The 27,144-nt window shown below is 37.6% G+C and overlaps 2 protein-coding genes across 5 annotated transcripts in view; one reads left to right on the top strand and one right to left on the bottom strand.

The window, feature by feature from the left end:
- The window catches only part of ITCH (itchy E3 ubiquitin protein ligase), a 100,016-nt gene that overhangs the window by 67,696 nt on the left and 5,176 nt on the right, over positions 1-27,144 (bottom strand). For 3 of the 4 annotated variants that reach the window (XM_027558758.1, XM_027558756.1, XM_027558757.1), the window contains one exon: positions 1,083-1,173. In XM_027558758.1, the coding sequence (XP_027414559.1) occupies positions 1,083-1,152 (70 nt within the window). In that variant the 5' untranslated portion in view covers positions 1,153-1,173. Of the gene's footprint in view, positions 1-1,082; positions 1,174-27,144 lie in introns of those variants that run through there. The other variant, XM_027558759.1, reaches the window with a different exon arrangement.
- LOC113903101 (60S ribosomal protein L26-like) lies at positions 17,077-17,611 on the top strand. Its single transcript, XM_027558760.1, has one exon. The coding sequence runs from the start codon at positions 17,117-17,119 to the stop codon at positions 17,579-17,581; it is 465 nt and encodes a 154-aa protein (XP_027414561.1). The 5' UTR covers positions 17,077-17,116; the 3' UTR covers positions 17,582-17,611.

Below are 27,144 nucleotides of genomic sequence, written 5' to 3' on the forward strand. Positions count from 1 at the left end.
TCATCACTAACCATCAGGGAAATGAATTCAAACTCTTGAGATACTATGTCACATCCATTACAATGTCTCTAACCAAAAAGATAAGCATTCCAAGGATGTTTACAAAACTGTAACCCTCATACATGACTGCTGGGAATACAAATTGGTCTGGATGCTTTGAAAATTAATTTGGAATTCCTCACAATGCTAAATGTGGGTATTACATGACCCAGTCACTCTACTCCCAGGAACACACTCAAGAAAACTGAAAACATACAACTTCACAAAGTTATACACAAATGTTCATAGCATTATTCCTAATAGCCAAAAAGTGGAACCAACCCAAACACCCATCAACTGATAAATGGATAAAGTATTTCCACATATGGAATAGTATTTGGCAATAAAAAGAAATTAAACACTAATGCATGCTACAACAGGGATGAATCTTGAAAACAATATAAGTGAAAAAAGTCAAGAGACAAAGGCCACACATTTTGAGTCTATTTCTATGAAACCAAAGTAGGCAAAGCTATAGAGAGAAAAATAATTAAGCTAGGGCTGAAGGTGGCTGGGGAATATGGGGCAGGGGTTTCTTTCTGGAATGGTGAAAATGTTCTAAAATTGACTGGTGATGGTTGCACAACTCTGAGAATGTATTAACAATCACTGACCTCTAAATGAGTAAACTGTATAGTATGTGAATTAGCTCTCAACAAAGCTTAAAAAATCCAAATCAAAATAAAAAACAATAGCAACTGCCCAAGCATGTTTAACAAACCCAAATTGTATACCATACCCAATAACAACCTGAAATTAAAATGTTATTTTTATATATCTACACATTATGTTCATTTATTCATTCAGCAAATACTAATTCAACACCTGATATGTAACAGCCACTAAAGGTTTTCTTCTCAGAAGATTTTTTATTGATGGTGAAAGTGAAGTTAAAGTCACTCAGTCGTATCCGACTCTTTGCGACCCCATGGACTACACAGTCACAGAAATTCTACAGGATTCTGGAGTGGGTGGCGGGGTAGGGGTGGGGGGGACACAAAGAGAATGAGGGAAGTAATGCAGTAGATCTTTTTAAGACTTACCAGTGATCTGAAGTTGTGATTTCATGGTCAAACTACCCATTGAACCAAGCTGTGATCCACTGTCAGACATATCACCAACAGGAAGGCAAACCTGAACAGGGCAAAGGAAACACTGTGAACGTCAAAAATTCCCACTTGAAAAATATGTAAATGCTAACCAGGCCATTTCCACGTCCCACTGAAGACCACAAAATAACCAGTGGCCTTCACACTGCTAAAATTCTAGTATCCATCCTGCACTAAACTATCAGCAAAATCTGAAATGGTTGAATTTCTTTCTTCTGTGGTTTACTTTCTTCTTTTAGTTCCCAAGACACATTCTCGAGGTTTATGTCCTACCTTACTGATTATTCCATCTTAATCTTCTTTGATGATTCCTTCTGGTCTCTCTACCCTCTTAATACTGGAATGTCCTAGGGCTCAGTTATTGGTTCCCTCTTCTCTCATATCTTCACATTCATTTCCTCAAGGATATCAACCAGTGTTATGGCTTTAAATATCATCTATATACCAACAAGTCCCAACTTTACATTTCTATCCCAGATTTCACTCCTGAATTATAAACAGCAACTTCACTTGGTATCTAAAAGATATTCTAAACTAATACGTCAAAAACGGAACCCCTGATGTCCTCTGTGAACTATCTCAGTTGAAGGCAATTTCATCCTTTCAGATGCTCAAGCTAAAAACTATGGAGTTATTCTTGACTCCTTTGTTCATATGTCCCTTCCCATCTGCTGACAAATTCTAATGTCTCTATTTGCAAAATACACCTAGAATCCAGCCATTTCTCATCACCTCTATCATCAATCTATTCATAGCCACCTGACAGCTATCTTCTTCCTAAATTATGCCCCTCTCCTAGATTAACCTAAAGTGACCCCATGGACCGTACAGTCCATGGAATTCTCCAGGCCAGAATACTGGAGTGGGTAGCCTTTCCCTTCTCCAGATGACCTTCCCAACCCAGGGATCGAACCCACGTCTCCCACATTGCAGGAGATTCTTTACCAGCTAGAGCCACAAGGGAAACCCAGATTAACCTAAAAGGTCTCCCGTTTTCCATCCTTGTCCAGCCTCAGTACCTATTCTTAACACAACCTGGATGACTTTAAGATGTTAAAAAGTTCTTCAAATTTTCCCATTTTACTCGAGTGAAAGACCCTATATGATACATGCTTCCACTGCTCCCTACCTTCTGATCTTATTTCCCCTCTACTGTCCGCCCCTACTCAGGCACCTACCTATTATTTTTCAAACATGCCAGCACATTCTCGCCTTAAGACCTCTGTTCTACTTGTTTTCTTCACAATATTAACAGTCTGTTCCACCTATCCTGATCATTTTTTTTCTTCTACAGACAATATGATCTTTTGACATACCACATAATTGACTTGGTTATTATGTTTATTGGTTTTGACTCTCTGGGCTAGAATATAAACTCCATGTGAGCAGGAATCATTTTTTTGGTTCACTGATAAAACCCAGAATCCCACAACAGTGCCTGACACATTGCAAACACTTAAACATCTGATCTGTGAAAGGAACAAAGATGGCTCCTGAATTATACTAAAATAAACAACCCTAACATATCTTCTTCAGTCCATAGTCTCAGAAGAGTTAATCCTCATGTGGTAAGGCATGCTCTACATAACAGAGATTTTATAACAAAATCAGGACACTTGGGCTTGATTCCTGGCTACAACACTTATTGTATGATACTATATGAGTTATGTAACCTCTCTAGGTCTCAGTTTCCTGTCAGAGAAACGGGGATAACACCATCTCTACCTCACAAGGTTGTTGAAAGACTGAATGATTATGTATGTGGGGGGAAAATGCTACGAATGTTTATTATTCATACTGTCAGAATTTAACTAAATCTGTTTTTAAAATAAAATGTTCTTAGGCTTTTGGGGACTTGATAAAATATCAGGAATATTTTGAGTGGGTCAAAGATTAAAGTAAAATTTACTTAAGCACTCACTATCTGCCAGATCCTATGTAAGAAATACATAAATACAATAAGGCAAACAAAGTAACCTGAAACTGTAAACATGTCTACAGTATTCATACAAAATTAGGCTTCCATTCCCTGGTGGTCCAGGGGTTAGGACCACTTGCAATGCAAGGGCATGAGTTCGATCCCTGGTCAGGGAACCAGAATCCCATATGCTGAGGAGGCAGGGAGGGAGGGACGGACAGATGTAGGGAGGAAGGAAAAAGAATATGTTCAAAGCTAAAATTCTGGCAGCCTTAACTCAAATGACTAGCTCATTCCCTTGGCTTGGTCTGTATATTTTTTCCCTTCACTTTCTATGTCTACTTAAATTGCACCATTTCGGATGTTTTATACAATTTACTAAAAGGGCCATTTATTTTAAATACAGAAGGCATACATCATAAATAAAGCCATTAGTAGTCACCCAGAATATAAAGGCACTGAGGTGTACCATAAAAGTCAACAGAGCACTGCACAGGATATTCTTCTGATGCAAACTACTTGTTACAGAAAGAGTCCTCAAAGACATCATTACCACATATGTATAGTTATTTTCTCCTCAATACTGAAAAGACTCTTCACCACAGAATTATGACATCAAGATAAGGAAATTAAGAGGCAGTGAGAAAAGTCCAACAACTGGATGCTGAGTTTATGAATGATAAAGTATTATTCTAGTTGCTGATCTACAGCAACAGTTTATTGCTGGAAAAATACCCTTTTAAATAGTATAGATTATTCTAAATTAACATTATAAAGTTGCAAAGAAAATAAATTCAAAATCATAATAAAATGTATTTTAAAAACACAATTTCATGTAAAGAAGACTAATGAAAGTACAGACTACAAACATTTTTAGAAACAGTGATTCTCTCCAGATAATTAATCATTGTGATAGAACTGTGAGATGCTTTGCAAAAACATGCTGATAATTTTAATAATGTATGTTCTAGTTCACGTTAGTTTCATATAATAAAAATTATTTTAAATCTCTAAGAATAAAAAAACACACCACTTGTATAATAAAGACAAATCATAGAAACCTTAGTATTAATTGGCAACCAGTTAAATAATCACAAATTCATACCACAGAAAACTATGCAACAATTAGAACTTACTAGTAACTGAAGTGTAAAGATTTCAAGAACATTTAAGTTACAGAATATATATAATGTAATCTGTTTTGCAAATAAAAACAAAATGCATATCCCTATAGGTAAATATAAATAAAGGCAGAAAAAGTTTCCATCCCAAACTGGTAATAGTGGCTACCCTTCTGTGTACTAAAGAAGGAAGTCATGGGGAACTTGTGGTTTTTTATGTATTATTTGAGTTTAAAAAGAAAATATATACCATACTTGTACAATTTGAAAAATACCTCAAGACTAAGTAGATAGAGAATCTACACTTCAAAGCCCATCTTCTCGCCTGAGCGCCAGACTCCTAGGCCTAACCTTTACAATTGTCTGCATTACTAAAATGACTAAGGTGAAACTCTGCCTGGCTCAACAGCAGCACCATTCACCCACGTGCTCAAGCCAAAGCTATGAGCATTAAATCTTTCCCTCATCTAGTTGTAAAGATTCTATCTGCAAAATATACCCTACTATATACCCTATATGCTTACTTTTCTTTTAACTACATTAGCCCAAGCCACAACCAGCCCTTCCCTGTCAACAAACTATTACAAGTCACTAAATAAGGCCCCCTGCCGCTGCATTTGCTCCTTCTCCCTCTCAGCCATTTCCCATCAAAGTTAGTGTACTCTTCTAAACATTAAAATTAGATCTTGTTCTACTCTGCTTAAATATCCAATAATTGCCTATCTCACCTAAAATAGAATCCAAATTCCTCACTCTGGCTTATAGAAGCTCCACTTCATTCCATACATGACCTACTTTCTTGAGTTCTCCTCTCCTTAACATTCTCCTCCTTAGCCACTGTAAATCTGGATTCTATTTCTCAAACACACTAAAGTCATTCTGGACTTATAGGCTTACACTAACTGTTCCCTCTGCTGAGAATGTTTTTTCCACTTATCTTTAAATAACTAACATCTTGCATTCAGCCCTCAAGTTAATACTCAGGTCTTCCCTGACTGACCAGTATAATGTAGCCATACTATTACTTTCTACCACATCACTGAAATTTTCCTGACTTTTTAAATTAATTTTATTAATTTCTACAAAGGTAGGCAACCTTGTCTGCCTTGCTAATCAGTACCTTAAATATTCTACAGTTTTAATTAACTAATGCCCACAATTTATATTAAGGGTCACTCTTTATGAACCTTATACGGTCCTAAGGATATTGAAAAATGCATAACTGCCACGTATTCAATAGTATAGTATCACAGAGAATAATCTCACAACTCTAAAAATCCCGTGCTTCCCCTATTCATTCTTCTTCCCTCAATAAGAACTTCTGGCAACCACTTACCTTTTAACTGTCTCTACAGTTTTGCTTCTCCCAGAATGTTAGATAGTGGAATCACACAATTTAAGAGCCTCAGCCTGGCTTCTTGGTACTATGATTAAAGTTTCCTCCGTATCTTTTCAGAGCTTGACAGTTTTTTTTTAATTTGCTGAATAAACATTTCACATGTGTTTATTCCTCTGTGCATCCATGTGCCTGTTGAAGGGTGTTAGATGCTTCCAGCCTCTGGCAGTTATGAATAAAACTGCTATAAATACTATCGTGCAGGTTCTTTGTGTATGTAAGTCTTCTACTCAATTGGGTAAAGAGGACTACAATTACAGGATGATAAGGGTAAACCTATGTTTTAGCTCTGTAAGCAACTGCCAAATCATCTTCCAAAGTGGCTGTACCACTTTGCATTCCAATTAGAACTGAAGGAAAATTTCTACTGCTCCATATCCTCACAAGCATTTGATATTGTCAGAATTTAGTATTTCTGGAATTTAGCCAATCTAATAGGTGTACAACAATGTTTCACTAGTGGCTTAGTTTGTAATTCCCATGTGACATGATGTTGAGCATCTTTTCGTATGTTTGATTATTTACCATCTATGTACACTGTTTCATGAGCTATCTGTTCAGATATTTTACTCATTATTTGTTTTCTTACTGTTGCATTTTAAGAGTTATTTGTGTATTTTAAATATAAGTCCTTTACATGTTTTGCAAACATTTTCTCACAGCCTATGGCTTCTCTTTTCATTTTGTTAACAGTGTAAAGGTGCTGGTTGCTAATTCCCACAAGTCTCAAGTTGAGTGCTGTGGGTGGGTTCCCCACACCAACAACCAATTCTCCAATGCCAACTGGGTGTCCTACAGTTTAATAATAATCAGATAGGAAATAAATATGACATAGTTTTATGTATTAAAAAAAATTTTCACCAAAAAATCCATTAGAAATAAAATACACTGAAGTTGCAGGGTACAAAAAAAAAAAAATCAATATATAAAAGTCTATTCTATACACTAACAACAAATCATCAGAAAGCAATTAAGAAAAACAATCCCATGTACAACTGTAACAAAAAGAATATCTAGGAATAAATTTAACCAGCTAGGTGTAAGACCATCTTTCACTGAAAACTAAAGACATTACTGAAAGAAAATGAACACAACACAAAGAAATGTAAAGGTATGTGGGCTCATGGATTAGAAGAATTTAACATTTTTAAATGTCCATATGACCTAAAGCAATCTACAGAGTCAATGCAATCCCTATCAAAATCCCAATGACATTTTTCACAGAAACAGAAGAACAAAAAAATCCTAAAATTTGTATGGAACCACAAAAGGCCCCAAATAGCCAAACCAATCCTGAGGGGGGTAGGGGGAAACAAAGCTGAAGTATCATTCACTCTGATTTCATATTATATTAAAAAGTGACAGTAATCAAAACAGCATGGTATTGTCCAAGTAACATACAAATCAATGGAACAGAATTGAGAGTTCAGAAATAAACACACACATAAATGGACAATGAATACACAACTCAAGAGAAAAGAACACACAATGGAGAATAGAGAGTCTCTTCAATAAATGATGTTGGAAAAACTGGTCATGCAATAGAATGAAACTAGACCACCAGCTTATACCATACAAAAAGTCAACTCAAAATAGATTAAGGACTTGAATGTAATACCTGAAATCATAAAACTCTTAGCTGTGAACATCACTAAATATTAGGGAAATGTAAATCAAAACCACAAATGAGATACCATCTCACACCATTAGAGTAAGTATTATCAAAAAGGCAAGAAATAACAAGTGTTAGGATGTTGAGAAAAGGGAATCCTTGTATAGTTTGTGGGAGTGCAAATTACTGTAGCCACTATTGAAAACAGTATGGAGAGTTCTCAAAAATTAAGAATATGATCCAGTTATTCCACTTCTAGGTATTTATCCAAAAAATTCAAAAGCATCTATTTTGAAAAGACATATGCGTACCCATGTTCAATCCAGCACTACACACAAGACCTAAGATACGTAAACAACCTAAGCTGCCATCCGTGAGTGACTGGATAGAAAAGGTGTAGTGTGTGTTTAAAACAAGGGAATGCTACTCGGCTTAAAAAAAAAATTTTTTTAAGAGAGGAAATTTTGCCATTTGCAACAACATGGATAGACCTGGAAGGTATTATGCTAGTGAAATAAGACAGAAAAAGGCAAATACTGTATGATTTCTTTCATATGTGTGTTGGGGGTGTGTGGGGGAGTGAGTACACAAAACCAAACAAAAATAAGCACACAGAGAGAACAGAATAGTCGTTAGCAGAAATTAAGTGTGGGAAGGGCAAAATGGATAAAGGAAGTCAAGTGCATGGTGATGAATGGAAACTAAACCCGTGGTAGTTAGCATGTTGCAGTGTATATAGAAGTCAAAATATAATTTTGTACGCTTGAATCTTAAATGTTATAAACCGATTTTATATCAATCAATCAGTGAGAAGGCTGTCTGTCAAACCACTAATCTAACAGAATAGACTTCAGAGACCATACAAGACAAAGAAAACAGGACTATACAAAAATTAGTCTGAAACAATCAATCAAATGACAACAGCAGGCAGCAACAAGAAACTATGAGATGGGAGAAGAATCTGGTATTTCCAGAGCCACCACATTATAACATTCAAAGTGTTTCATTTTCATACCAACAAACTGAATTCAACAGCACATTAAAAGGATTAATACATCATGACCAAGTAGGATTGATTAATCCCTGGGATGCAAGATGGGGTCAACATACAAAAATAAATAAATCAGTGTGACCAACAAGGACCTACTCTGTAGCACAGGGAACTCTACTCAATATTCTGTGATAACCCATATAAGAATCTAAAAAAGGATGAAAAAATATATAACTGAATCATTTGCTGTATACCTGAAACTAACAACACTGTAAATCATCTATACTCCAATAAAATTAAAATATTTTTTAAGAAATAAAGAAAATCAATGTGTTATACCACATTACAATAAAGGATAAAAACCACATGAACATCACAACTAATGCAGAAGAGCATTTGACAAAATTCAGTACTGTTTCATTAAAAAGCTGTCAGATTAGGAACAGAATTACCTCAACAAAATAAAATATGTTTTACATATGAAAAAGCCCACAACTAACATCACACTCAACAGTGAAAATCTGAAATCTTTTCTTCTAATACTAGGACAAGATAGGATGCGCACTCTCAGCATTTCTAGTCAACATAGTACTAGAAGTCCTAGCCAAAGCAATTAAGGCATTAAAAAAAAAAAGAAAAGAAAAATTGGAAAGAAACAAGGAAAATTATCTGTCCCCAGATGACATGATTTTATTAAAAAAAGAAAGAAAAAACTATAAAAGTTCCAAACAGGAGATTCCCTGGTGGTCCATGCTTCCAATGCAGAGGGCACAGGTTCAATCCCTAGTTGGGGAACTAAGATCCCACATGCTGCACGGTCCAGCCAATAATAACCAAAAAAAAGAGAGATTAGAAGTGTTAGCAAGGATGTGGAGAAAGTGGACCCCTTGTACACAGTTGGTGAATCTCTTATACTGAATACAGAGGCAAAAATCATCAACAAAACACAAACAAATTGAATTAAGTAATATTCCATGACCAAGTGGAATTTATGCCAAAAATACAAGCTTGGATAAATATCCAGAAATCAATTAATGTAATATATATTACATAGACATATTAGAACAGAGTACAAAAACAGTATCACCATCTCAACGCACAAAAGGCATTTGACACAACTCACCCTTTCATGGTAAAAACACTCAAGAAACCAGAAGTAAAAGAGAACTTCCTCGACCTGAAAAAGTGCATCTAATTAAAAAAAAAACAAACTATAGCTTCAGTTCAGTTCAGTCGCTCAGTCATGTCCAACTCTTTGCAACCCCATGGACTGCAGCACACCAGGCTTCCCTGTGCATCACCATCTCCCAGAGCTTACTTATACTCATGTCCATCAAGTCGGCGATGCCATCCAACCATCTCATCCTCTGTTGTCCCCTTCTCCTCCCATCTTCAATCTTTCCCAGTATCAGGGTCTTTTCCAATGAGTCGGTTCTTCGCATCAGTGGCCAAAGTATTGGAGTTTCAGCTTCAGCAACATTCCTTCCAGTGGATATTCAGGACTGATTTCCTTTAGGATGGACTGGTTGGATCTCCTTTGCAGTCCAAGGGACTCTCAAGAGTCTTCTCCAGCACCACCGTTCAAAAGCATCAATTCTTCCACGCTCAGCTTTCTTTATAGTCCAACTCTCACATCCATACATGACTACTGGAAAAACCACAGCTTTGACTAGACGGAACTTTGTTGGCAAAGTAATGTCTCTGCTTACATCCTGCTGCTGCTGCTGCTGCTGCTAAGTTGCTTCAGTCGTGTCCGACTCTGTGCGACCCCAGAGACAGCACCTGACCAGGCTCCCCCGTCCCTGGGATTCTCCAGGCAAGAGTACTGGAGTGGGTTACCATTGCCTTCTCCAGCTTACATCCTACTTAACGGTAAAAGATTGAATGCTCTCCCCCTAAAATCAAGAACAAGAAAGAATGCCAGCCCTCATCATTTTTATTCAAAGGTTCTAGCCAGTGTAACTTGGCAACAAAATCAAACAAAAGGCATATGGACTGCAGAGAAAGAAGTAAAACTACCTTTATTTGAACATGATCTGATCTTGTGTTCAGAAAGATAGAATAACTTAGAAATTATTAAACAAGAGGGAACCACGGCCCAGGTTCAAAAAATTTCCAAATACACTATGGGTAGATTGTGAATGACTATGTGGTCAGTCACTTAGTTAACAAAGAACAATATATAATATTAAGTAAGCACTATCACATGCATTCCAGTTATTAGATGGAAGAAAGCTTTCAATCTGCTGCTCTTTAAAGTTTTTCTGTAAAGGGCCAGAAAGTAAACATTTCAGAGTTGGGGGCCATATGATCTCTATAACAAATGCTCAACTGCCATTGTACTGTGACAGTGTGACAGAGAACACATAAAAAGGGGGCTATCCCAATAAAACTTTATTTATTAAAAAAAAAAAAAAAAAAAAACAGCGGGCCAGATTCCTTCCACGAGTCATAGTTTGCTAACACATGTTCTCGAGCATTAAAGTGAAAAACTGTTAACACCCTACATACATCACACTCATGGCATAAAACTGGGAAGTATGGAAGAGGCAAAAAAATTTCTTAAGACATTAGAATAAAACAGTTGGACATGGGTGGAATATCTTATAATTAAACTTTACTTTACATCTTCCTCATTATGCCTATTACTACTCCCTTCATTTGCTTCTTCCTGTACTATCTTACTCATTTCAGTATTTCTCCTTGCCTCACCTCAATCTATCCACATAGTGTTATCAAAGGATTTCTAAGATGAACTTTCTACACAACTCTGATGATCTGCCATGTTCCTGCTTTGCCTATTATCTTATTTTACATGCCATTCTCCCATACACACCCTATGCTCCAATCATAGAAAATTATTCATCATTCTCCAAAATGCCATCTGTTTAACACTTCTGTGATTTACTTATCCTGTTCCGTTAAAACTTCGCCCCACTATTTCCCTAAATTTCTGGTCATCTGGTCTTCTCTTAACCTTCAATATTCTGCTCAAGCATCTCATCTGGTAGCCTTCCTTAAACTAGAAAGCAGAAACAATTCTTCTAGTCTACTCTATAGCATGCATTCCAAAAGATATTGCTGCTAAGTCGCTTCCGTCGTGTCCGACTCTGTTCGACCCCATAGACGGCAGCTCACCAGGCTCCCCCGTCCCTGGGATTCTCCAGGCAAGAACACTGGAGTGGGTTGCCATTTCCTTCTCCAATGCAGGAAAGTGAAAAGTGAAAGGGAAGTCGCTCAGTCGTGTCTGACTCTGAGCAACCCCATTGACTGCAGCCTACCAGGCTCCTTCGTCCATGGGATTTTCCAGGCAAGAGTACTGGAGTGGGGTGCCATTGCCTTCTCCGCCAAAAGATACTATAATATGGTAATTAAGTGTGCAGGCTTTGGAGTCAAATAGATCTAGATCCACGTGTCTCCACATCCACATGCATTGTTTACTGTGTAAACTTAAGCAAATTACTGAATTACTTTCTTCATCCATGAAACAGGAATAACTGGATTGTAGTTTTGGTTTAAAGATTGAGATAATACCTGTAAAATGCTGCTGTTGTTTAGTCACTAAATCATGTCCATATAAAATCTGTACAACAATGTTTATAGTAGCTCTATTCACAGTTGCAATATGTGAAACGACGTGATCTCCCTCCATGTGCGTGCATGCTCAGTCACTTCAATGGTGTCTGACTTCATGACCCCATGGACCATAGCCTGCCAGGCTCCTCTGTCCATTGGATTTTCCTGGCAAGAACACTGTAGTGGGTTACCATATCCTGCTCCAAGGGATCTTCCGGACCCAGGGATCGAATCCACATCTTCTGCATTGGAGGCAGATGCTTTACCCCTGAACCACCAGGGAAACCAATCTCCTTCCACAGGTAAATCAATAAACTGTAGTACATTTACACACTGGAATACTACTCAGGAATAAATTTTTTTAACAAAACGCAACAGGATTTCCCTAGGGGCACAGTGAATGAGAGTCCACCTGCCAAGCAGGGGACATGGGTTGAATTCCTGGTACGGGAAGATTTCACTTGCTTCAGAGCAACTAATTCTGACAGTGGCAACTACTGAAGCCTGCACACCTAGAGCCTGTGCGCCCCGACAAGAGAAGCCACCACAGCGAGAAGCTCACACACAATGAAGAGTAGCTCCATTTATCACAACTAGAGAACGCCCATTCCAGCAACAGATACCAGTGCAGCCAAAAGTAAATAATTTTTGAAAAATACAACAACTCAGAGGAATCTCAAAGGCATCATACTGAGTGAAACCCCTTCTCAAAAAGTTTAATATGTACTATTCTATTTATGTGACAGTCTCCAAAAGACAAAACAAAGAAATGGAGAACAAATGTGTTGCTGCCAGAGGTTAAGAACTGAGGGTGAGTTTGACTAAACAACGGAGGTTTCTGGTGTGATGAAATTGTTCTGTATCCTGATTGTGGTACTAGTTATAAGAACCAATAAATGTGTTAAAATTCATACAACTGTACACCCAAAAATATTCACTGGAGGGACTGATGTTGAAGGTGAAACTTCAATACTTTGGCCACCTGATGTGTAGAACTGACTCATTGGAAAAGACCCTGATGCTGGGAAAGATGGATGAGGATGAGATGGTTGGATGGCATCACTGACTCAATGGACATGAGTTTGAGTAAACTCTGGGAGTTGGAGATGGACAGGGAGGCCTGGCGTGCTACAGTCCACGGGTCGCAAAGAGTCGGACACGACTAAGTGACCGAACTGAACACCCAAAAAAAAAAGCCAATCACTGTATGATAAATTTTTAAAACAGTTAAAACATTAATCAAAAATTTTAAAGGCTACCACTGGGTTGAACAGTGTCTCCCTTCAAATTTATGTCCATGCAGAAATGAGAATTTGACTTTACTTGGTCTTAAAGGATCTTCACAAATATAATCAAGATAAATTATAATGGATCAAGCTAAAGATGAAGACACAAACTGGAGATATATATATATTTACATACAAGACAAGGAATGCGAGGAATCAGAAGCACAAAACAGATTATTCCTGAGAAGTTCCAACTTTAGTTATACCTTATTTTGGCCTTTTAGACTCCTAGAACATGGGGGGGAAATGAAGCTGTGCTGTTTTAAAACTGCCCAGTTTGTGGCAATTTATTACAGCAATCCTAAGAAACTAACATAGCCTATGATCTCTATTTATGTGACATTCTGGAAAAGGCAAAACCATTGAGACAGAAAAATGAGTGCTTCCTAAGGAATGGGGCTGGGGGACCAAAAAATGCTCTTAGTTTTTATTTTTACAACAACAAAAAACACCAGACATTAGATTTACGTATCTTGGGGAGACCTCTTCAGAACTCATCTCCCTTTCTAGGATCTCTCTTCTACCTCAGTATCTCATAGCTAGATTAATCTATCTGTTTTACTGTCTCTTTCGTTTCACAATCTATTCTTCTTTCACCTCCTCCAAAGACTATTTCTAAAGCCAATTTCAACTTTGCCTCCATTTAAAGCTTTAAAATTCACAGAAACGGAGATAGGTGACTATGAATTTCCTATGAAAAACTGACTTTTCACATGATTTTTTTAAAACGCTTTCACAATCGAATACACTGTAGAGCCTGTATCTTCACCTTGTAAACCACTGTGATTTGAGTCAATGAAGATAGCAATTTGAATCTAAAATCTAGTACAATATTAAAATAATCCATTATTTATTAGTCTTGTCAGGTACTGCTGCTAAGCTGCTTCAGTCGCGTCTGACTCTGTGCGACCCCATAGACGGCAGCCCAACAGGCTCTGCTGTCACTGGGATTCTCCAGGCAAGAACACTGGAGTGGGTTGCCATTTCCTTCTCCATTGCGTGAAAGTGAAGTTGCTCAGTCGCGACCAACTCGTAGCGACCCCGTGGAATGCAGCCCACCAGGCTCCTCCATCCATGGGATTTTCTAGGCAAGAGTACTGGACTGGGGTGCCATTGCCTTCTCCAAAGAAACTTAAAACAGGGCCAATTCTTAACACTTTCTTATCATTTATTTTGAGTAATGTTTACTATCACATTAGAAAAATGTGACTGAATGTCTAATGTAAAAAGAAGGTGCTAAAACATTGCCAGCAATAAAAACTAACCTTAACATCTTCATGAAAGGCAGTGGGGAAAAAAAACGTGGAAAGACACACATTTCACAAGATTATTTCAGTAACATCTTATCCCATAAGTAACAAACAGAGAAACTACATTTCTAGCCTTATTTTAAAATATGTATCCTATTTATAAATAAATCATTAAATAACCAGGGCATTATGAAATCTGCTTGGGTTTCTTTTCAGAAATAACACATCCAACATAATCAGTTATTTTTATAGGCCATGTCTAATTTATCCTACAAAACTTGATAATTTTATATACGCCTGTAATTTCTTAAAAGAAGCCACCAAAAAGACATTTCAGAAAACACACAAAACCAGTAAGGAGAAAAACTGCTTGCTGAAGCAGAAAGTACGGAGTTCAAAGAGCTAAAACACACAGTGGTATTCAGAGAACTAAAACCAAATGAAGCTAAACTCTCAGCCTTACTAAAACACAAAAGCATACATGGTAACTAAATATTGAGTAGTCTCCCATGGATAGGGCCACTCAGCCATGCTCCCAAACCCCTACTCAAGTGAAAGAGCTACATATCAAAAGACCTGTTTTGAAAAATCTGTCCTCATTCACCAGCCACTACAATGCAAAATGGACTCCAGCCTCAACCCAGTTGGAAGTGGAAACATGGGGGTTTGAAGTAGTTCTGGTGTATGCAACCAGTAGCCACATTACCCAGCTGAGCTGAAAACTAATTCCTGTTCACTGGGGTCACAGAAGCAAAGACTATAAGAGCAATGTTTAGATCTCATTCTCCACTAATGATAGCAAAGGAGCTAACTTTGGCATATGGGTTGACAAAGATACTGACAGAGGGATTAAGAGTTCTTTGGGTTGGGGTAGAAAGTAAATGCTAATTCCCATAACAATTTCTCAACAAAAGGAGAGAAACTAACTCAGATCCACTCACAACAGGGAAAAACTGCTTTCCTATTTACTGGAAAAAGTTACTTTAACAGGGTAGCAGGATGTAGACCATCCCCTATCCCCCACAACAGTGACACTTTGGCTCTGAACATCATGTAATGATCTCAGATAATCCAGAGTTCTTCCCCATCTTCCAGCCAAATCGGAATCCAGTGTGAATTCTAAAGCACAGGCATAAAAAAGACAATTATCTTACTCAAAGAGAAACATGAAGTGAAGTCGCTCAGTTGTGTCTGACTCTTTGCGACCCCATGGACTGTATGTAGCCTACCAGGCTCCTCCATCCATGGAATTTTCTAGGCAAGAATTCTGGAGTGGGTTGCCATTTCCTTCTCCAGGAGGATCTTCCCGACCCAGGGATTGAACCCGGATATCCCACATTGCAAGCAGATGCTTTACCGTCCGAGCCACCAGGGAATCCCAAAGAAAAACAACATAAGAAGGTACAATTTTCAAGGTTCAACAGTATAAAAGAGCTGAAGGAAATTGGCACCAGAACTGTAACTTTTAACATTCATTTGTTGGTTTGAACTTTGCATCTAGTATTACAGAAGGCAATTTTTCTCCCAGTTCTCCCAAACAGCTTTCGGATAAACATCTTAGTATTAACTATTATTATAAGCTGTGTCCTGGCTTTGACTATTTACTGCTAGAGTTTAAAGGATTTAACATGCCTCAATAAATATAACTACTGTTGTACTACTCTAAATATTGCTCTCTTCTGCCAAACGTCTTGTGCGAAACTATACAACTCGATTAAATATAAAGCTGAATTTCCTGGTGTTCAAGAACTCTTGTTTCTGACTATCTCTTAAAACCCATAAATTCTCCTCAAAATAAGACTCTGGATAGCCACCATCTCATCCTTCTAACGAACCTTTCTCAGATCATTTTTACACATTGTTTAAGAATTATCAGTCTTCCCTGGTAGTACAGTGATTAAGAATCCACCTTCTGATACAAGGGACACAGATTTGATCCCTGTTCCAGAAAGATTCCACATGCCACTGAGCAACTACTGAAGCCCAGGTGCCTAGAACCTGTGCTTCACACCAAGAAAAGCCACAGCGATGAGAAGTCTGCACACTGCAACTAGAGAGTAGCTCCTGCTCACGGCAACTAGAGAAAGCCTGAGAGCAGCAACAAAGACACAGGGAAGCCAAAGTAAACATTTTTTAAAAAAGAGAATTATTAAGAAAACTAGATGTCAATAATGAGCTAATAAATAATGTCTATGTATACTACATAAACAAATTTATGCATTTATATTAAAAGAACTAAAAAGGATAGTTTTAAATATTGTATTAAAAATCCAGGAAAAAAAATCAGAATCATTTATTTCCAAGAGTTCTAAACATTGGGGTCAGAGTGAGTAAGTGAAGTCACTCAGTCGTGTCTGACTCTTTGTGACCTCGTGGACTATAGCCTATCGGGCTCCTCCGTCCATGGGATTCTCCAGTTAAGAATACTGGAGTGGGTTGTCATTTGGGACAAATAACCATTTATCCATTAGGAAACAAATAGGATTATGAAAGCAGGGTCAATTTTACATTCCAGTTTGGGCCTGCAAATTTTCACCTTAGTATTCTATTTCAAGACTACCTCCTCTCAAAAAAATCTATAAACAATAAATTCTGGAGACTATGTGCAAAAAATGGAACTGTTTGCACTGCTGGTGGGAATGTAAACTGATACAGCCACTATGGAGAACAGTATGGAGGTTCCTTAAACTAAAAATAGAGCTACCATATGACTCAGCAATCCCACTACTGGGCATATACCCTGAGAAAACCATAATTCAAAAAGACACAAGTGGCTCTCTTCCCTTCTGTGGCCATCGCTGAAGCGCTAGCGGCCAAAATGAAGTTCAATCCCTTTGTGACTTCTAACCGAAGCAAGAATCGAAAAAGACATTTCAATGCGCCTTCCCACATTCGCAGGAAAATTATGTCTTCTCCTCTTTCTAAAGAGCTAAGACAGAAGTACAACGTTCGATCCATGCCCATCCGAAAGGATGATGAAGTTCAGGTTGTACGAGGGCACTACAAAGGGCAGCAAATTGGCAAAGTAGTCCAGGTTTACAGGAAGAAACACGTCATCTACATTGAACGAGTGCAGCGGGAGAAGGCTAATGGCACAACTGTCCACGTGGGCATTCACCCCAGCAAGGTGGTTATCACCAGACTAAAACTGGACAAAGACCGCAAAAAGATCCTCGAACGTAAAGCCAAATCTCGCCAAGTAGGAAAGGAAAAGGGCAAATATAAGGAAGAAACAATTGAGAAGATGCAAGAATCAAGTCATCTTGTCTACAGCTTTCATTAAAAACTGTTAAAATGAAAAAAAAAAAAAAAAGACACAAGTGCCCCAATGTTCACTGCAGCACTATTTACAATAGCCAGAACATGGAAGCAATCTAAATCTCCATCGACAGACAGATGGATAAAGAAGATGTGGAACATAAATATATGGGATAGTAGCCATTAAAGAGGAACAAAATTGGGTCATTTGTAGTAATGTAGATCAACCTAGAGTCTGTCATACAGAGTGAAGTCAGAAAAAAGAAAAATAAATATTGTATATTAATGTATATATGTAGAATCTAGGAAGATGGTACGTATAAACTTATATGCAGGGCAGGAACAGAGACCAGACATGTGGACATGGGAGAAAGGGGAGGGTGGGACAAACCGAGAGAGTAGCACTGACATGTACACACTACCATGCATAGAACAGATAGCTAGTGGGAAGCTGTAGAGCACAGGGAGCTCAGTTTCATGTTCTATGATGACCTAAGGGGTGAGATGGGGGATGGGAAGGAGGCGCAGGAAGGAGGGGATATATGTATGTATATAGCTAATTCACTTTGTTGTACAGCAGAAACTAACACAATATTGCAAAGGAATTATACTCCAATTAAAAAAAATTTACAAAGACTACCTCCTCTGAGTCCCAAAGGAACTGAATAAAATATCATTTCAAAGAAAGCAAAATACCACACACATCTTACTTGTTTTTACAGATAAATGCATGGGAATCCAGCAAAGTTAAATGGAGTGCCCAATCAGGCAAAGATTTCTTAGCTGTGACACCAAAAGTACCATCCACAAAAGATAAAATTGAGAAATTAAGCCTTATTAAAATTAGGAACTTCTCCTCTTCAAAAGACACCATTAAGAAAATGAAAAAACAAGCAAAAGGCTGGGAGAATATATCTCTAAGATGTAACACTTATCTGATAAAGGGCTTATATCCAGAATTCACAGAGAACTCTTGTAATTCAATAATAGACAAACAATCCAATCAAAATGAGTGGTCCAAGGTCAGAACAGAAGATGCAGCCAAAAACTGAGATCTCTATGTTAATTTCATGATTTAAAACTACAGTTCCATAACTGCTGCTGCTGAGTCGCTTCAGTCGTGTCCGACTGTGCGACCCCATAGATGGCAGCGCCTCAGGCTCCTCCGTCCCTGGGATTCTCCAGGCAAGAGTACTGGAGTGGGCTGCCATTGCCTTCTCCAATGTATGAAAGTGAAAAGTGAAAGTGAAGTCGCTCAGTCGTGTCCAACTCTTAGCGATCCCACGGACTGCAGCCTACCAAGGCTCCTCCGTCCGTGGGATTTTCCAGGCAAGAGTACTCGAGTTGGGTGCCATCGCCTTCTACAGTTCCATAACTGAGCCTCCCGCAAAAAAAGAAAAGAAAAGAGCAACAGGGAAACAAATGGAAAAAAAAAAATCTATGTCACTGCATACCTGAACTTACTCAGTTTGGTCCATTTCAAAATTATTTAAATATGGAGTCTAGGACCACTCTCAAATCCCTCTTGAACAACAACAAAAAAGGCCCTAATAAATAGCACAAAAAAGAAATTCAAAATCATCACACAAAAATCAAGCAATCGCCAGGACATGGAAGCAACCTAGATGTCCATCAGCAGATGAATGGATAAGAAAGCTATGGTACATATATACAATGGAGTATTACTCAGCCATTAAAAAGAATACATTTGAATCAGTTCTAATGAGGTGGATGAAACTGGAGACTAATATACAGAGTGAAGTAAGCCAGAAAGAAAAACACCAATACAGTATACTAATGCATATATATGGAATTTAGAAAGATGGTAACAATAACCCTGTATACGAGACAGCAAAAGAGACACTGATGATAGAACAGTCTTTTGGACTCTGTTGGAGAGGGAGAGGGTGGGATGATTCGGGAGAATGGCATTGAAACATGTATAACATCATATATGAAACAAGTCGCCAGACCAGTTTCGATGCATGATACTGGATGCTTGGGGCTGGTGCACTGGGACGACCCAGAGTGATGGTATGGGGAGGGGGGAGGGAGGAGGGTTCAAGATGGGGAACATGTGTATACCTGTGGCAGATTCATGTTGATATATAGCAAAACCAATACAATATTGTAAAGTTAAAAAATAAAAGAAAAAAAAAGTAATCACTGAAATGATTAAAACAGACTTCTTCCTTTTCAGAATTACAAAAGGTAAAATATTTGTCTGGATACCTCAGGCTGATTTATATTTTCTTAGGCAAGCAGTAGCAACAGCAAGTCCTGTAAGAGTGAAATTTCTTTTAATAAGATATTAAAAGATATTTTCCTTCTCCAAAATAAAATCTGGATGACACAGGGACTTCTTTGCCTAAAGCTTAATCCTTTATAAATGTTTACCCCACCCAAGTAAATGGTTAAAAGAGAATATAGAATTATAAAACCAAAGAAAATGTAATGAAAATCCTGCCCCAACCAACCTTTATCTTTCCAGAAAGCACTACTTTTAATATTTTATCAAACATTCATTTACTGAGGGACTATATATTAGAGAATGGTTCTAACTGCTTTGTCAATAACAGGAAAGAAGGAGGAATAGCACAAGACCCAGTAGATGTAGCCAGTAGCCTACAAGATAATTAAGACACTAAAAAATCAAACAACCCAGTTTAAAAACGGGCAATGAAACTGAATAGACATTTCTGCAAAGAAGATATACAAATAGCATAGGAAAAGAAAGTACCACTAATTACTAGAGAAATGCAAATAAAAACCTCAACGAGATACCACTTCTCTCATCATTAGAATGACTATTCTTTAAAAAAAGAAAAGAAGTGAAATGAAATGTTGTCATGGGTGTAAAAAATTGGAACTCTTGAGAACTGCTGGTGAGAATGTACTAAGGCATAGCGGCTGGGGAAAACACTATGGCGGATACTAAAACAAATTAACATGGAATTACTAACAATAAGGTCCTACTATATAGCACAGGGAACTATACTCAATATCCTGGGATAAACCATGTTGTTGTTGTCGTTGAGTTGTTAAGTCGTGTCTGACTCTCTGTGACCCGGTGGACTGTAGCCTGCCAGGCTCCTCTGTCCATGCGATTTCCCAGGCAAGAAAACTGGAGTGGAATGCCACTTCCTTCTCCAGGATATCATCTTGAACCAGGGATCAAACCTGAGTCTCGTGCATGGCAGCCAGATTCTTTACCACTGAGCCTCCTGGGAAGCACTGGGATAAACCATGATGGAAAAGAACATAAAAAAGAATGTACACATGTGCATAATTGAGTCATTTTGCTGTACAGCAGAAATTAACATTTGTAAATCAATTATATTTCAATTAAAAAATAAATTTTAGAAAACCCACCATGAAATTACTACTTGATCCACCAGTTCCACTTCTGAGAATACACCTAAAGAACTGAAAGGAGGGACTTGAACAGATATTTATGCAGCCACATTCATAACATCATTATTCACAATAGCCAAAAGGTAATCCAAAAGGCCATTTACAGATGAACGGATAAACAAAATGTGATTATACACATAAAATGGGATGTTACTCAGCTTTTTAGAAAGGAATGGAATTCTGAAACATGCTACAACATGAACTTTGAAGACACTGTGCTAAGTTAAAAAGCCAGACACAAAGGACAAATATTGTATGATTCCATTGATATGAAGTAGCAAGAATAGTCAAATTCTATAGAGACAAAAATTAACACAGTGATTACCAGGGAGGGGAATGGCATTATTAATAACACATACAGAGTTTCAGTTTGGAATGATAAATTCTGGAGATGCATAGTGATAATAGGTATGCAGCATGGGAATATATTTAATATCACTGAATTAAACACTTAAAATGGTTGCAGTTGTAAATTTTATGCATATTTTACCAACATGTTATGCATATTTTACAATGACAAAAAATAATCAGGATAAATAAGTCTATCATTTTCTTTGCCCCTTATTAATGAAAATATCAATTTAAACAGTAAAATCAAGAAAGCAGACTGAACATCTATGCTCCATCTCCATACTCTCCCAAAACTCCAACAAGAAAAAATAAAGGAAAAAAGTTTAAATTCTGAAGGGCAAAGAGAAAGGGAGAGTAGATGACTGCACATCAATGTCAGCAACATTCTGGACAATAAAAAGCAACAGGAGCCAGGTTCTATACATTTCAATACATACATTAACAGTTTTTAATTAAGACCTATAGTAATTATCTCTCCTTCCAGAAATTCAAGGGTAAAAGATAATCTAGGATTTCCCTTTTACTAGCTTTCCACAGAAGCAAATGCAGCTAATCCTCTTCGATATTCCTTTCCTTCCAAAGCAGACCCCCAATTAAATGAACCATCTAAAAATCTCTTTAAATTTTCAAAACAAATGAACTTCAAAATCTAGGTTAGACCATGCTTCAAAAGTTCAAAAAACAAATTCTCTTTGCATTAAATGAGACTTGGATTTAGCTCAATTTGATCTTTTTACTGCATTTCTAGATGGCTGCAATTCTGTCTACTTTTCACAGGCTCAGTTCAGTGTTCTTATTCATTGAAGAGGGAAAAGTTGCTGTCTCTCAAATATTCTGAATATTCAGGCTCTAACACACCTTAAAGCTCAACATTCAGAAAACTAAGATCATGTCATCTGGTCCCATCACTTCATGGGAAATAGATGGGAAAACAGTGGAAACAGTGTCAGACTTTATTTTTTTGGACTCCAAAATCACTGCAGATGGTGACTGCAGCCATGAAATTAAAAGACACTTACTCCTTGGAAGGAAAGTTATGACCAACCTAGATAGCATATTCAAAAGCAGAGACATTACTTTGCCAACAAAGGTCCGTCTAGTCAAGGCTATGGTTTTTCCAGTGGTCATGTATGGACGTGAGAGTTGGACTGTGAAGAAAGCTGACCACCAAAGAACTGATCCTTTTGAACTGTGGTGTTGGAGAAAACTCTTGAGAGTCCCTTGGACTGCAAGGGGATCTAACCAGTCCATTCTAAAGGAGATCAGTCCTGGGTGTTCATTGGAAGGACTGATGCTAAAGCTGAAACTCCAATACTTTGGCCACCTCATGCGAAGAGTTGACTCATTGGAAAAGACTCTGATGCTGGGAGGGATTGGGGGCAGGAGAAGAAGGGGACAACAGAGGATGAGATGGCTGGATGGCATCACCGACTCGATGGACATGAGTTTGAGTGAACTCCAGGAGTCGGTGATGGACAGGGAGGCCTGGTGTGCTGCGATTCATGGGGTCGCAGAGAGTCGGACACGACTGAGCGACTAAACTGAACACACTATTAGATTTACTTATTAAAAAGATTACTTAAAATAACTACATTTTGCATTTTAGTCAAGAATAAGAAGTTAACTTTCCTGTATATGTCAAGAAATGTTTCATGAGAAAAGTATAACCAGAACCAAAGGCCTACTGAAAATTAAATCCTGAAAATCACTTTCTCAGGCTATATAAACACATTTCATGTTTCTACATTTATCAGTTTTAAACATTCTGAATCATAAATTAATTACTGTGTCACGTTTCTGCAACAAAATCCTACATCTTTTCCGTGAGAAAACCTTTTGTCACTGTATCCAAACCTTGGTAAATAAAAAAAATTCCATGTTTAAAGTCTACAGAAGAGGTTAATCAAGATGACCAAAAATGCTAAACTAGAAATGTAATAAGCAATTGAACTACTTTGATTTTACCTTTTCTATTCTTTTAAAGCTGGGAAATTATGAGATTATATACATGATCCACCATTAAAGAGAGTGCCACGGCTGAGAGTAATGAAGATCCTTATGAAAATGGAGGGGTAGCCTCTTCAGTATTATCCTCACATATCCCAATTATTACAAAAGAACAAATATGAGAAGAGCTTTCAAAATCTGCATCTTTACTGCAGCGTCCCACTGCCACAGGGTGACCCAAATACAAGCTTTTGTCCCTCGCTTTCCATTCTCACTACAACCTCCCTAGCCTGGTCTCCCTGCCTCCGGACCCTACCAACCCTAATAAATACTGTAGACTTCAATATTAACAAAATAAATTTCATAAAATACCACTTCATCCTACCAGTCAATAGGACTTAAGTTTATTCTAAAATAAGAAGACTGCTGAAGGGCAGCAGAGTATATTACCCCAAAATATGCCACTTTGGCATAAGAATTATTCTGAGCTAAAGAATCAAAACTCAGCTGCAAAAGCTGTTTACCTCTCTCCTTCCCACAACTGCCTATATTTACACTGGAAAGGAGGCCTGTACCAAGAAGAGAATTATTACCAGAAAATATCTTTTTACCTAAGAAACTTAACTGCAGGGACTTCACTGGTTGTCCAGTGGCTAACGCTCCACACTCCCAATGCAGGGGGCCTGGGTTTGATCCCTGGTCAGGAAACTAGATCCCATAAGCTGCAACTAAGAGTTCCCATGCTACAACTAAAACATTCTGAATGCAGCAACTAAGACTCAGCACAGCCAAATAAATGATTTTAGAAAGAAAGAAAGAAAGAAAACTTAACTAATTAAGTAATAGGGCAACCTTTATTTTCCAAACATCTCCTCTCCTCTTCCCTTTGTATCACCAGCCCCTACTCCTTTTCCTTATAAGGCTCAGGATATGTATATAAGCCCCTATTATGGCTGCCTTTTGGGTCTCAGTTTTATGAGGCTCCCATACTGTATTTAGAAAATTTGTTTTTCTGTTGTTAATCTATCTTACAGCAATTATTAGACCAAAGAACCTGAAAGGGAAGAAGAGAAATTATTTTGCCTCTACACTGATCTCTTCATTTTTCTAAACTTTCTATTCTTACTGGGACCACACAAACCCTCTTCAGATTAATTTAAATTCACTGTACTTTCTTTCACCATCTTAAGTTCATTCCTGCCATTTTCCCATTCTGAATCCCAGTTTTAAATAACTTCCCTCCTCCTCTTTGCCTTAATTTTTCTGTTTATGCCTCATTCAGCCCTAGATAGCAGTAAGGTATCGCTTGAACTTTAAAAATCTCTATGTGAGTAAGGACTCTCTTTCCAGAGAGCAGTGAACATGGGTTATGCAGCAAAAAGTCAAGCCCCAGATCAGAGGTTACAGAACAGCAACCCACAAGACAAAGTCTGCCCACAGTGGTGAATTTGTCTGGCTCACAGCATTTTTATGAATTCATTACGTTGCCAACATTTCAAAATAAAAATTTCTCACAAAATCTGAAATTCCAGCTTCTCTTCATAAAAAAGATGTTCAGGTCACACTTCATCTATATGCCTCCTCCCCTACCTCCTGCTAGATCGATAGTGAGCCAACAGTAAATTATATATTTTAAAATGATAAATCTCACCTCAATTTTTTAAAAAAAGTAAACCAAAGCTGCCTAACAGCTGCCCCACTGGAGTAACATGAATTCCCTAAACCACTTAAGTCCCAATCTGCTCTACTATTACTATTTAAATCTAGCCCTTATAGGCATCTGACTTTACAGTGCTCCCCTTATATACATTTACTGAATGAATAAATTAAGATGATAATTTTAAGACAGACAAGGTTGGTGATGATAATTTTAGAACAGACAAGGTTGGTGATGATGATAATGTGATAATGATAACAACAACACTGGCAATTAACATTTCCTGCTTTACTGTGAACCAACTATTGTTCAAGCAAAAATATATTATCTCATTTAATCCATACAAAAACCCTATGGATATACACTATTATTATTCTCGATTTATAAATGAAAAAACTAAGGCACAGAGAAGTGAAGCAACTCAGCCAAGGTCACATTACCAGTACACTCAAGGTACAGCGAAAATTCAAAATCAGATAGTCTTACTCCAGGGAACACTGTTAATCCCTACAATATGATTCCTTTAGACTACCATCCTTTCTTCTGTGACCAACTGAATTAACTGCCTGGAACGAAGACTCAAGAGACTAAATTTTAGAGCCTATTCTTTCTTTGCACAAATGACTAAGAAGCAAACCAAAGTTCACCTAAATGCAGATGGCATTTTTGAATTTTTTCCCTCACCTTAAAAGAAAACTTTCTCTGTAACTGAAATATTAAGGAATCCAATCAAACTATATATTTGTTATGAGACTATTCCTGGAGTAAGGTAAGCTCAATAATGAGATGAATCCTTAGTTCAAAACTACAAAGTGATGATATAGCACAAAACTCTTCTCTTTCTTGGGGTAGAAGGATATATCTATGAGAGTAAACAGTGTGCAGACATGAAAAAAATTAAGTTTCTTGAGGGTAGGAACTGCTTTTTTCCATGAGTCCCTGCAGTTAGCATATATTCAGTTGTAATAAAGGAACCAAGAAATCCAAACATCTTAAGTTGAAATGCAATGAAATCCTTATTATAGCATTTATCATCTTGCTTTTTTACAATAATTACTAGTGAACAGTTTTATTTTCCTCACAGAAACACAAAATCCTTGAGGTAGAGTATCCCTTGGAAACTAGCATAACAGGGCTCAATAAACGCTTGCTTAATATTACAAGCTCAACATTTCTATACTTAGATTTCCTGCAGGTCTCTCAACCTATGTTTAAAGCAGAAAGAGAATTCCTTGGTGGTCTAGTGGTTAGGACTCCGAGCTTCCACTGTAGGGGGCAGTGAAGATCTTACTACCTGCATGGCCCAGCTAAAAATAAAAAATAAAGTAGAATTTAAAATGGCTTCTCATTTACAAAGCAATGGATGCTTTGAAGTCCTATTATAAGATATTTTTGAGACCAGTCCCACATTGTATCAACAAAGCCCTGAAAAACTGGTGACCTGGCATAAGCAGCACAAAGAATAATCAAAGAGCTGGAAGGAGAAAACATCATGTTCATACCTTCAGTAGAAAGTAATGCAGTCCACAGACTTAAGCAAATTGCTCAAGATCATAGAAATTAAGTAACAAGCAGTATCAAGGCCAGAACACATATTTCCTGAATGCTGGCCCAGTTTTCTTTCCACAAAGAACTACTCTGTGAGCTCAGGATGAAATGGATACTTTTAGAAATATTTTAAAGATATTTGGTATGGAGGATGATCTTCCCCAGTACATAACTTTTTATGAGGTATTATACCACCACTAAAGATATGAAATTTACCTTGTTCCAGTCATTGCAGATAACGCCATCCTTTCCCGTTATTCTACATACTTTTTTCATTTTCATGTCTTTTCTTTCATTATCCTCTGAGAATGTTTCCTCTCACCACCTCTGATTTATCTACTTTTCCTCTTATCCACTTCCTTTCTCTAGTATCTCACAAAGCACCCTACCATCTCCTTTTCTCTTCGTAACTATTTAAAAAAAAAAAAAAAAGACCCACAGATTAATCACACATTTGATTATAGCACTGACCTGGGATACCATAATAAGCAAGCCATAGCCTTGGTCTCTTGGCATTTATGAGGCAATTTGTTAACAAAAATATAAACTAAACACAAAGGGTCACACAATTTTACTATGATTTTACAATGGGGACAAGAAGCTTAAGTACGGATGGGACACTTATATGAAGAGATGTGGTAATAACAACAGTCGAAAGGTTAGGGTTAAGC

This window comes from Bos indicus x Bos taurus, chromosome 13, assembly GCF_003369695.1.
Source record: "Bos indicus x Bos taurus breed Angus x Brahman F1 hybrid chromosome 13, Bos_hybrid_MaternalHap_v2.0, whole genome shotgun sequence".
Lineage (NCBI taxonomy): Eukaryota > Metazoa > Chordata > Mammalia > Artiodactyla > Bovidae > Bos > Bos indicus x Bos taurus.